The sequence below is a fragment of the Rhinolophus sinicus genome, chromosome 15 (genome assembly GCF_057876585.1).
Source record: "Rhinolophus sinicus isolate RSI-liver-muscle chromosome 15, RSI-T2T, whole genome shotgun sequence".
Taxonomy (NCBI): Eukaryota; Metazoa; Chordata; class Mammalia; order Chiroptera; family Rhinolophidae; genus Rhinolophus; species Rhinolophus sinicus.
The window spans coordinates 60,706,655-60,719,558 of NC_142515.1; the positions used below are offsets into that span (position 1 = coordinate 60,706,655).

Here is a 12,904-nt window from a genome sequence, read left to right on the forward strand (position 1 = left end):
AAAGCCTTAGTGATCAAGACATTTTTGTATTGGCATAGAATAGATATATAGATTAATGGAACATAATAGAGAATCTAGAAATACATACATACACACACACACACACACACACACACACACACACACACAGTGCCAAAAAATGTATACACATTTTCAGAAAGGAAAAACCTGTATTAAAGTTGTAACATATACTGTAATATACACTCAATATATACCAATATATACCAATAACAAAAGACGAATACAAGTCACATTTGACTTCTGCAATTACAAGAGGTGCTCAAAGTGGTTACCATCAGCATAATTTTAATACAGTTTTGCAACTTTGAAGTTCGCAAAACTTTCTTAGGACACAAAAAAAACACGTTAACCATAAAAGTAAAAAAAAACTCGATATATGGAGTTTCATCAAAATTAAAAATTTCTACTCCTCAAAAGACACCATTAAGAAAATGAATGGGCAAGTTACAGACTGAGAATTCTATTTGCAGTACTTATATTTGATAAAGGACCTATATCCATGGGGGGGAATATATATATATATATTCATCTAAATCAACAGTGAAAAGATGATTATTAATAAATATTAATAACAAATATTATTAATAAATATATTTATTATTAAGAAAAGACTTGAACACAGAGTTCTTGAAAAAATCTATGTGGATGGCCATTAAGCACATGAAAGGGTGCTGGACGGCATTAGTCACCAAAGGATGATGCAATTTAAAACAATGAGATGTACTTCACATCCATTAAATTGTCCTGTCAAAAGGACTGACAACACTAAATGTTGGTTAGGACGTCCAGCAACTGGAGCTTCCAGGTACATAAGTAGATATTACTAATGGGAGCGTAAAACAGAATAACCACATTGGAGGTGGTGAGGCAGTTTCTTACAGAGGTAAACACATAACTATCCTATGACCCAGTAATTCTACTCTTTTGTATTTAGCAAAGAGAAGTGGACATATATTTCCACAAAAGACTTGTATAGAAATGGTCATACTATCTTATTCATAATAGCCATAAACTGTTGACTACTGAAATGTGTGTCAACTAGAGAATGAATAAACAAATTGAGATTTGTTTATATAATGGAATACTATTCAAAGGAAAAATAAAAAGAACTAAGTTCTGATATCCACCACTTCATGGTTATATCACATAGACATTTTGTTGGGTGAAAGAAACTAAGCACAGATACACATATTTTATATTATTCCATTTATATGAATTATAAGAACAGGTACATTTAATTTGTGGCACTGGAAATTTGTAAGTGGTTGCTTCTGGGAGTAGGAAGAAAAATCTAGAAAGTGAGATGAGAAAATTTTTCAAGGTGATGGAAATGTGCTGTATCTTATTTGGGGTGGTGATTACACCATTGTATACAATTGTCTAAACCCATGACATAAACACTTAATATACGGGCATTGTATTTTATGTCAAATATATTTCATAAAAAGACTAGATGATATTATCTTTATACTTTTATTATCTCCTTTTCCTAACATATAGGAAAGGCAGTGTGCTAATACCTACAGAATGTCAGGCTTGTGCTACAACCCACAATTGACACTTTCTACTTTATGCCTTGGTAAACTCACAAGGAATCTAGGCAGGCTTTTCTCAGTCTCACAGATAGCTCAGAAAAGTGAATTCACTTGACCAAAGCCACAAATAAAATTAGGTTGAAAGTGGAACTTACCCGTAAATTCCAAACTCCTAGGTAGAAGCTACTCAAACTACATTTCTTGAATGGGCAAATAAGTAAATACCTGAATAAATAGAGAACAGACTATCCAACTTACAAAATGGACATAGTGCCTTTTGAGAAAGTACAAAAGACATAGAGATAAATGATTATTCAATGTGAGTGCCTGAGAAGGAAGGAGGGATACAGAATCCCCAAGCTGCATTGACTTAGAAGCAGAGAAAGGACAGACTAAATGTCTAGGAGTGTGACAACAAGGCACACAGCTCCCATGGAGGGCAGCCTTGTTGCTTTCCACTGCACAGGGCTACCGAGTTTGCATCATTCCCTTGTCTAGGGAGTCAGACCTGCATCAAGGATCCCTTTCATCAACCTGGCCAAACCTTCCTGATCATTGAGCTTAGCATCCCCAAAATACAGGGCGCCCTCCCACATAAGCTTTTCCCCCTCCTCAGTGGAACTTCCAGCACACCATGGAACCAGGATGTTTCCTCATCTCACTCCTGTCAGGTGGAGAGCACTGGAAGCTCCCAAGTTCCTGAACTTCCCACGAAGGGCTGCAGTGCTTCTGGGGACCAGCATTTTTTCACAGTATGGACCCTGATACTCAGCAGGGAGTATGTGTCCTAAGAACAGCTCTTGTCACAGAGCAGAGAGCAGGAGAAGGAACAATGCAGGTGCTAATGGGTGATACCCACACACAGTCTGGTGCCAGGACAAGCATTAGATCAGTGTGGAAATAAATAAGATTTGTGAGCCCATTTTCTTCCTGCATTTGCATTCGCACTTTATGACCTCAGCAATATTTACTGAGTGGAAAAAAACACTTTCTGTCACAACTGCTGTACTCAAAAGCTACTTCCCTCTGAAAAATACTGTCTCCAGCTACAAGGTCTGAAACAAACTACTTATCTATTTATTCAAAGAGCTCAATGAGCTGTGAAGATTGACATTTAAACTATTAACACTATATTCTATTCGACAATGTTATTAAATATTAGCTCTGATTCATGAAAAATCTTAATAGATTGGCAGTCCAGGTCAGCCCGGCACTGCACAAAAATTGGGTTATGCTGGATGTTACTTGATAGAGTTGATCAAGCTAAAGAAAGATAAATAACCCCACCAAGTACATTAAAGACTGATTTCATGTGACAAAGTTATCATACACATTTGAATCACTTGCCAGCTCAATTCTGCATCTCAAAATTTCTCTAATTGATATTTTTAATAGTTTGGAAATCAAAAGATAAAATCAGACTTAAATAACTTTTGCTGTGACACATGGAAGGAGAGTTAAGTAAGTCTTTTAAACATGAGAGCCAAGCACATGTCTTGCTACTTCGGTGTATAAGAGGAAGGAACATAAAAGCATAAGTAAAGAGTGTGCAAAGGGGTGGAGACATGCTGGGTTACAGCAATGGGGGTCTGACCCCAGGGCAAGACTCCAAGTTGGAGTAAGACTCTGATGACTGTGCCACGGTTTTCTCACATCTGTGTGACCTTGAGCAAGACACTTAATCTCTCTGAGGCTCCAGTCCCGTCCCGTTTCTGCATGATGGAGATAATAATCAGCAAGTAGTTTGGTTCAGGATGAAAGGAATAATGTATGTAGATCAGCTGGCATACTGCCTGCTACAGAGACTGCTCAACAGATTGCAAGAGGAGTCGAGGCCCGGCCAGGAAGAAAGCTGGGGTCCAGTGCAGTGAGGGAGAAGTCTCTGGGCCACCAGGGTTAGAAAAGGACAAGAAAGGACAGTCTATAGGCAGAGCCTGTATGCTACTAGGAGGCGCAGAGCTAGACGATACACTACTAGATGTGCCTATGTGCTATTAGATGTATAGACCTAGGGCCAGTCTGCCTGCACCACCTCTGCTCTAGACCAGGGATCATCAGCTTTTTCTTTAAAGGGCCAGGAAATAAATATTTTAAACTTAGGGGACCATATGGTCTCTGTCACAATTGCTCAAATCTGCTGAAGTAGCAGGAAAGCAGCCATAGGCAGTGTGTAAATGAATGGGTGTGGCTTTGTGCAAATAAAACTTTACTGACAGAAACAGGTGGTGGGCCACACTTAGTCCCCGGACCATACTTTGCCAGACCTTAGTTTAGTCTTTCCTCAAGTCTGACAGGTGCAGGTGGCTGAGGGAACTAAAGGCAGCCTCTCTCTTCTCTCTGAGGACCAGAAGGGTCTCTTCCCTAAGAGAAGGCTAGAAGGCTACAGACAATCCTGAAAAGGGACCCCAGAGCTATTTCCCTAGTCCCTGCCATCACAGAAGCCAGGGAGGGTAAACAGCTAACTGATGGCACCAACTACTTCCCTGATGTATGTGTCTCTGCTCAGTCAGACAGCAAACAGATGACTCATTCAGGGACAATCCAGTATTTATTAAGACTTACTGGGTGCCAGGGAAGTTTGTGGTCAAAACTGTGTTGTAGGCTCTTAATAAATAAATAAAACTTGCCTCCCCTTCCAAATTCCTTTCTGCCTTCTTCACCAGAGCCCAGGAAGGGCTGCCCTCTCCTTGTCTGAGTAGACGCTGGTAGGAAGGAGTGGGTCACAGTAGTGGGGCAATCATGACATTATCCCTTTCTCCAGTTCTGATTCTGTGGAACAATGATCACCTCTTGCTAAGCAATTTCCCAGCTAAATTGGTTTCAAGTCATTAAAAGCTGCAGCACTCCCAAGGAAAATGCAATAGCAGCTCTCTGAGGTTACCCTCGACACCAAGCTCCTTGACTTCAGGAGCAATTAGACATTGCTCCCCTACCAAGCACTCTCCAGAAATGGAGAGGTCACCAAGGAGGAGCTGGACATTAGAAGTGGGGTCGTCCTCCCCTTGCTGAAGAAGTTTCCTGAGACATACTTTGAGGGTGTCCCCTTCTCGACCTTTGTCAGGCTGCCTGCACTGCAGAGATGCACGTTCTGTTTGGGATTTAGAGAAGCTGCTCTTCCCTGATTATCAGGATCAGGCCCATATCTCCCAACATGCTGGATGTTTCCTTACAGTTTGTAGATTCAAAACATGGACCTCACTCAGGGCACGGCCACCTCAGTCTGGTCTGCTGTAGCCTGGGGAATTCACATGGCTTAGCCTGGGGCGAGGGGGAGTCAGCTACATAGGGACTGGGGACAGGAAGAGTTTCTGACAGCAATTAGGTGCAGTCCTCACCAGAACAGCCCCATGAAGGAGGGTCCGAGAGTGAATCCGAGCTGTCCTTCCAGTAAAAATTGCAGCGCACTCCATTTTCTGACAGTACTATAAAGTCTCTTTTATGAGACTAGTTATAAAACCCTTAACATTTGTCTAGTGCTGGCAGTCAGTTTTTCTCCTAAAGATCCGAATGAAAGAGAAAGATTTGTGACCCTAAAGCCAGCTTGGGGTTTATAAAAAGAAGGTTTCATAAAAGTAACGTACCCCACATACTGAAAAGGGGTTACATTCAGTACCATGAAGCTATAGGCCTTTATATGGGATCTTTATTTGCATCTTGCACTACTGATTATTTTTACATTGTTTTATTCATGAGTAAGACCCTAAATATCACCAGAGAGTGAATGATTTCTAATGTGCCAGCAATGGACTCGGGGTAAGTAGGGTGACAAGGAGATGTTTTCCTAACAACCCATCTCCAGATTTATCACCTTCCAGAGGGATTTACTAGGGGTGTCTGCCTTCTTGAGATACACCAGGAGCAAGAACAGGCAGGCACATGAGAAGCTGTGAGCAGAGAAGGAGCTGGCATGTGTGAGCTGAACTCTGCTGGGCTGGGCCTGGACTTATCTATTTGAAAAAGCACGTAGGTGCCCAGAACAGGATTCATCACAGCCCTGGATTCAGCACACCTGTCCTTTTGTCCAGGAATGGCCCTCTTTTTTAATTAGCTTATTTATTATTTATTAGGAGAAATGAAAAAAAAAAGAAAGAAAGAAAAGAAAAGGAAACAACAACCTTGAATCTAAAGCTAACACAGAACCAACTTTCATCCATGAAGAGGCTTCTCTCCTCATTGTGGCTCTGCCTCTCCCCTTAGCAATAACCACTATCATGAATCTTGTATTTTATCATTACTTTGGATGTGTGTATTCATGAGTTTTATACGTTTTTAAAAGGGTATTATGTTGTAAGTTATTTTCTATAGATGACCCATATGAAATTGCCTTTAATACCTTTTTTTTTTTACTCAATATTATTCTGCTCAGGTTCATCCATACTATTACATGAAGCTGGAGTGGATTCATTTCATTGTAGGTTATATATTTTTTACCTTGTTAATGTTCACCTGGATTGTTTCCAGGGTTTTGCCTCTGTAAGCAATGCTGCCATGTCCTGTCTCCTCCCTGGAGTGCAATGCAGAAGTTTATTTTGGGTGGATACATAGGAGTGGAATTGCTGGATCACAGGGTATGCAAATATTCCATTTAACGAGAGAATGACAAACTTGTTTCTAAAGTGGTTGACCTGAGTACACTCCCACCAGCAATTAACCACCTGTTACGCCGTCCTCTTCATCACCTCTCATTGTGTGCCAGTCTAATTGGTGTAAAATGATGTGTCTTTATGATCTCGATTTGTATTTCCCGGATCACTAATGATTTTGAATATCTCTTCACATAATTATTGGCCATATGTGTTGCCTCTTCTGTGCAAGTCTTTTGCCCAATTTTCTATTAAATTGTTTGAACTTTTCATATGATCTTGATATCAATCCTATATTGGTCATATGCATTGTAAATACCCCTGTTAGTGTGTGACTTATGTTTTTTATTTTCTTTAAAGTGTCTTCCATTAATAGAAGTTTAGCAAAGTAAAAAGTAGCTCTCTTTTCTTTTATAACAAGTGCTTTTTATAGCATTGTTGCAATGAATCCTCATAAGTATTCAAAGTGTCCAATGTGGACAGGAGCATTGGCTATCCGTGAGAGACAAAGAGAGAAGGGAAGCTCCAAGGCCATTTGGCCCAGGACCTACGTTAATAAAAGGCCTTAAATCAACTTAGTATTCATTATTTCCAAATGAGCTCACCTACAGCCACAAAGATTCCCTGTCAGGGATGAAGGAAGACCAGCAGCTGGAGGTTAGTGCGCCATCCTTTGCAGTGTGCTAAGAGTGAAGAGGTTTTAATAAATCTTACAAGCACGGGAATAGCAACATTTATGTTGCATTTTATTGTTTTTGTTAAGGTATCACTTGGCTAAATGTAAACAGTCAACGTCTACCATAACACGAACTTTTATATGTTTTCAGTGTCTAAAAAGACCCCAGAGTTGCCCAGGCCCCTCTCAGCTCTGAGGGTTCCAGACAGGAAGAGTGAGGTGCTCAAGTTCACACAGCTGGTGAGTTGTGGAGACTCATGCTCAAATGTGTCAGGCTCCAGAACCCAGACACTTTCTGCTGTTCAACGTGGCTAAATGACAAGACGCTATCCTGAGCTAACTGCAGTGTGACGCGTGTGTGCATGGGGCTCTCACTCATACACAGCACTTCAGCCAGTCACCAGGTCCCTCCAGGGGACAGAGGCTTCACTCCACCTAGACGCCCCGCTGCTTCTAAAGCAGGACTCAGGCCTCTGCCTCTCTCCCTGGGCTCCTTGGGGCTGTGCTGAGAGGGCGGGCAGACTGCTGAGGACACTCCTTATCATGATGAGCAGGGTGGTGGGCCTGGTGGCCCAGAAGCTTTCCTCAGACAGTCCCCTTATATCCACTGCCTTCTGTAGTAAGGCCAAGCGTTCACCAAGTGGCTTGGGATGTATCACACAGGTGTGTGTGTGTGTGTGTGTGTGTGTGTGTGTGTACATGAATATGTGTGTGCATGAGTGTGTATGTGGGAGTGTGTGTGGGAAGATGTGTGACAATGTGTGAGAGCCTGTGAGATGGTTCTACAAAGATGGAATTGTACTGGAAAGAAAGGAGGAGACACTGAGGCAGGCTGGGCCGGGTGTGTGTATGTGTGTGTGTGTGAATGAGTGTGACTGTGTGAGTGTGGGAAGGTTCCACAGAAGTGGTGGGCAGGTAGAGCAGGGAATGGAAGGGACGACATGCTGAAGCAGCCTGGACAGCCGTTCTGCTCAGAGAGGCAGTGTGCTGACCACAGCTGTCATCTTTCTCACATCATTCATTAATGACCACAGGCACAGCAGCCACTGGATGTGGGGGTCACTGGACAGAAGGATGCCACCACCAGCAGCATCCTTATGACACCTGCCTTCATCCCACCATCTTCCTCCTCATGACCTGCAAGGGCTCCACAGAGCATGGTGGATACATGCTAAATTCCTCAGCTTGGAACCCCAGGTGTCAGATCCAAATAGGAGTGTAACCCTGTGTCTCTGATTCTGATCTGTATAATGGGATAATAATGATTCATTCAGATCATAATGGAAATTAACTGAAATAAGTGAGCGAATTCTAACCCACTTCTGAAGAATGTGATGCCTTTTCTCCATCCTTCCCGTCTCCTGGCTACTTCCCATCCATTCCTCCCTCAGTTTCCCCAAGTACAGCCTCCAGCCCAGGCTAGCTGCCCTCACCACTCTCTCTCAAGGTCATGTCTTCACAGCACAGACCTACAGTGTACTGCCCTCTCCTAAACCTCATCCCCCTACTCCCTCCACCTCTCACTTGGTTATGTGCTTTTTCTTTTCCTGAGTGTTCTCACGTGGAGTCGGCAGACACCTCTGGGTCAACATCTATGAGCCTACAAGGAGGGAGGTCCACATCTTGGGCTTAATCTGCCTGCTCTTCACCAACCCTTTGAAAACTGACAATCTTCATGTCAAGAATGCACATCTACCTAAAGACGGTGTGTGTCCCCACTTGAAACTCACGTGCCTGTGGGAGATGCCTATTTAACTTGCTGAAGATGGATCACCCTGCAGGTGACAGGGCTGCTCAAAGGAGATGCCACTGGAAGGCTGTCTCCTAGCTTGGGGATGGCCATGCCCACAGCACCTGCCACAGTGCACACATACCCAGGTGGCCAGCTCCCACCTACCTTCCTGATGCCCTCCGAAGGACTGGACACGCAGTTGTCAGCCCCTCCATTCTTGCTGATGGTCCGCCAGAGCTCAGCAAATGTGCTGTCCTGCTCCAGGGGGTTGGTGCCCTTGGCTCGGAAGTACTCATACACAGCGGAGTCCCGGACAGTGCCGTAAGACATCTCAACTTGTTTGGACAGGTCCTGGAATGTCCTGAAATGCAAAGAGGCAGTGAAGCATGGGTACAGGCTGCCCGCCGTGGGATATAAATGGGCCGCAAGGCCGTCCTGAGGTCCGAGCCTGGCTGTGGCCCGTGTCCACATTCTTCACTCCCAAACCTCAGCAGCACAGGTCTCTCAGCCTAGAGCATGACTTGTCAAGGCCTCATTCTACCACACGTATGTTTTCTCCATGCAGATTAAGTTAATAAAGTTACTGAACAGCTAAAACCAGGTGCTGTGCTGAGCTCAAGGGACAAAAGGACAAGTAAGACCTGATTCCTGCTCTCAAGGAGCTTACTGTCTAGCCGTAGACAACAGGGAAACAGGAGAGGCTGGATGCTGAAGTTCTCCATTCTAATGCCTGTTGCAAAGGAAAGGAAAACATGTTGGCAAGATTGACAACAGGGATTGGTCAGTGACCCCCAGAGCTGGTGTGGGGCAGACACATTCAGGGACTGTGCCAATTAAGTGAGAGGCATATCCCTTCAAAGCTTGCAGCTATTCTGGAGTTCCACCCAGTTGTCACCTTTTGAGTGTATCCCCCCCAATTTGTTTTTCCATACCCCCCCAATTTGTTTTTCCATACCCCCCCAATTTGTTTTTCAATAAGGAAATAAATCTGGGTTTTATATGAGATCACTTGATTTTTAAGTGCTGACAATTATTAAAAGATGGCAAAGATAAAACAAAGCACTGCTGAGGGCCTTGGGTTTGTTGTACATGGAGGGGAAGAGGTAACTCAGGCCAGGTATGCGCTGGAGGGAGGGACTGCATGAAGAAGGCCCAGAAGCAGAGAACAGCCGTCTGAGCCGTGGGCAGAGGAGGGGCGCCCCCTTTGGGGCAGGGGGTATAGGCAGGCCAGGAAGGACCAATTGGCACAAAGTTCTTACGCGCTCCAGGACGAGCTATACCTGGTTCCATATGTTGAGATAATGACACACACAGAACAGAATTGCAAAAGACAAAACAGCTCAGTGGTGAGCCAGGCTCTTTCTCCAGGCTTCAGTCTGATCACTCTTTATTTATTTCTCTTCTGGAAATCTGTCTTTCCTTTGTATCAACCAAAATATCATCCCCACCTCTCACTGAGTCGTTGTTCTGAGAGACTCAGTCTTCTCAGCCTGACCTACACAGCCCTCCACTTTCTGGTCTCATCGCCGGCTGCTGCTACCACCTCACACAACCCCATAGCCAGTGTTGAAATGAGAAATTCCACACAGTCCCCATCTGTGGCACCCGGCCATGATGCCCCCTCTGCCTGGCATCCCTTTATCTCACTCATCCACCTGACACCCTTCTACAAACCCCTTGAAGATTCAGCTGCCACCGTTCCTGGTGGGAAGACATGGCTGTTTCTCAGCCCGTGTCATCTGCACACTTTGTATGGCTTCTATGGCAGTATGACCTCGCTGATTTCAGAGAGCAGCACAGCAGCATGAGGGCAAGCAGGGACTCCGGAGTCCAATGACCTGCCTTGCCCCCCAGCTCCACCATCACTGACACTGAGAGCCTTGGCAAGTTAGCTAAACTCTCTGTGCCTCAGTTTGCAAATGTTTTAAAGATAAGGTCAGAAGTAGAGCCTGTAGCAGATGACTACAGTGGAGAATAAATGGGGTTATGTGTGTTCAGTTCTTAGAGCAGTGCCTGATGCAAACTCAGTGCCTATAACGACAGTAGTAGCAATTATTCTGCACTCTGTTGTATGTCTGTGTTCTCCAGTAGCATCTAAGAACTTGGAGGATGGGAACTGAAGCAGCCCTATCTCTGCACCCATGACTCTGGACCCCAGGATGACACCAGCCTTCACAGTCTGTGCACAGAGGAGCCAGCGATGGATACTTCCTCCTGCTCTGGAGACACGCTCTAGAGCAATCCTCCAGGCCCTGCTACATGGCCCACAAACAGAACTTGGTATTCGTTTCAATACATTACAGATGAAAGGAAACATAACAAATTCAATGAAGAACTCTTTCTAATTATGGTTCATTATTTATATCTAATTGAAGCAACATGTTCCCTTGCTTGAAAGGCCCCAAGGGCTGTGACTCCATCGCAATTTGTCTGTGATGAAAGGAGGGGGGTGTCTTTTTTTCCACATTTTTTTTATTTTTCTCATGGTGATACAAACACACACAAGGCTTTGATGAATGGAAAACATCAGGATGAATTACACAGTTGAGTCTAAATACTGAACTGCTCTAAATGACTGCAGTTTCCATGAGTATGGAATGAATGTGTAACTTCCAAGGAGCTTGGCACTACTGTTTCATCCCCACATTTGAAATGGAGATTTCCTTTCTCCTCTTGGTATTTATTTACAACTGTGCCCCTGGCCAGAGGCTCAGGGAGCATCCTTGGATGATAGGCAGTCCAACTATTTATGGCTTTATGGTCATTTCTGTTCCAATAGAACTCAGGTTCCCACCCCCAAATACCACCTCCATCTTTGCTCTGCCAGCCTCATGGCTCAGTCCCATCGCCTCCATCCATCACCTCTCAGAACCTTAAATCCTTGCAGAGGACACTCCCATCTCAAATGCACTCCTCCTCTTTCAAGGAAAGTTTCCAAGCTCACTAACACACCCAGCACACAGTAGGTACTACCATAATGTTTCAGAGTGAATATACCTATACAAGGCTATTTAGAGGTTTGAGCAGGAGGGCCCAACTATTCATACACCAAAGCTGTCGTCCCCCTGGGGCACTCATCCTCCTGTCAGAGTTCAGTTTTGGAAGGGACACAGGGGAGCAATAAAGGAGAACAGGGGCAGCCAGCCATTCAGGCTCCAAGCCAACACTAGCAGTCAGCAGAAGAGAGATGCTCACTCAGACGCGATGCCCCTCCGAACAAACGAGGAATGCCTAGCCTGGAGAAGGCTGCACTAGCAGCACCTTTCAGTTAGCTTTTTCCTCAAATTTGTCTTCTCAGCAACTGCTAGAAGTGTTCTGCTCCACCCCCACCATCACGGAGAGATGAAGAGCTGCTCATCACAGCTGAGGTCTCTATAAACCTAAGGTCCATGATGCAGCTGGCTAAAGTCATTCAACCAGTCGTTCCACCAACAGTTACTGAGTACCTACTAGGTAAGGCGCCGTGGCACACAGAGCATCCTCACAGGGTCCATAGTGAGGGGTGGGCGAATGCTCAGAGAAACAACTAAACAACATGAGAGGGACTGGAATAGAGTTCTGCATGGGGGCTCGTGGAAACACAGAGGAGGAGCAGCCAGCTCCTTCTGGAATAAAGAAATGCTTCCTAGAAGGAGAAACACTAAGCTGAGTCATGAAGGATGGGCAGAGGTAGCCAGAGGGGGAACCAAGGGGTAGAGTGTTCCAGGAAAAGAAGATATGATCTGAGAAGGCACTGATATGTGAAAAAATACGGTTCATTTGGGACACACACCATGGTGCAATTCATATCAGCTAAAACACCGAGGCTTTGGAATCAGACAGATGTGGGTGTGAATCCTGCCTTTGAAAGCCTTAGCTGTTTGAGGTAGACCAGTAGTTCTTAATGTGTGGTCTTCAGGACCCCAGCATCAGCAATACCGGGGACCTTTTGAGAAATGTGAATTCTCAGGGCCCACCTCAGATCTATTGAATCAGAAACTTTGGGGTGGCACTCAGCAATCTCTGTTTTCACAGCTCTCCAGTTGATTCTGATAGAAGCACAGTTCCAGAACCACTGAGGTCTTAGCTTTCTTAATTCATATCTTTCTCACAGGACTGGTGAAGATTAAAGATCACAGATATATATACCTGGCACACAGTCCATGATTAATAAATGTTAACTCTTCTGTTAGGCTGACAATAAGTTGTTCAGATGGTTGAAACAGAGAGGCCATGTGAAGGAGTGATGGGTGATGGCACCGCGGAGGTCTCACCTGGATAGAAGCAATTATGAGCAGGCAGCACACGTTTCCAGTGTTTCCAGGCTCACATGAGCAGACACTTTCTCGGCTTCTGCCCATCTGTCCTCCCAGTAAGA

At 44.5% G+C, this 12,904-nt stretch overlaps 1 protein-coding gene across 1 annotated transcript in view; it reads right to left on the reverse strand.

Annotated features, from left to right (window-relative positions):
* Window positions 1-12,904, reverse strand: part of GRID1 (glutamate ionotropic receptor delta type subunit 1) — a 702,359-nt gene that overhangs the window by 32,208 nt on the left and 657,247 nt on the right. Inside the window, exon 13 of the mRNA XM_074339722.2 lies at window positions 8,713-8,908. Within this exon, the coding sequence (XP_074195823.2) occupies window positions 8,713-8,908 (196 nt within the window). The remainder of the gene's footprint in view (window positions 1-8,712; window positions 8,909-12,904) is intronic.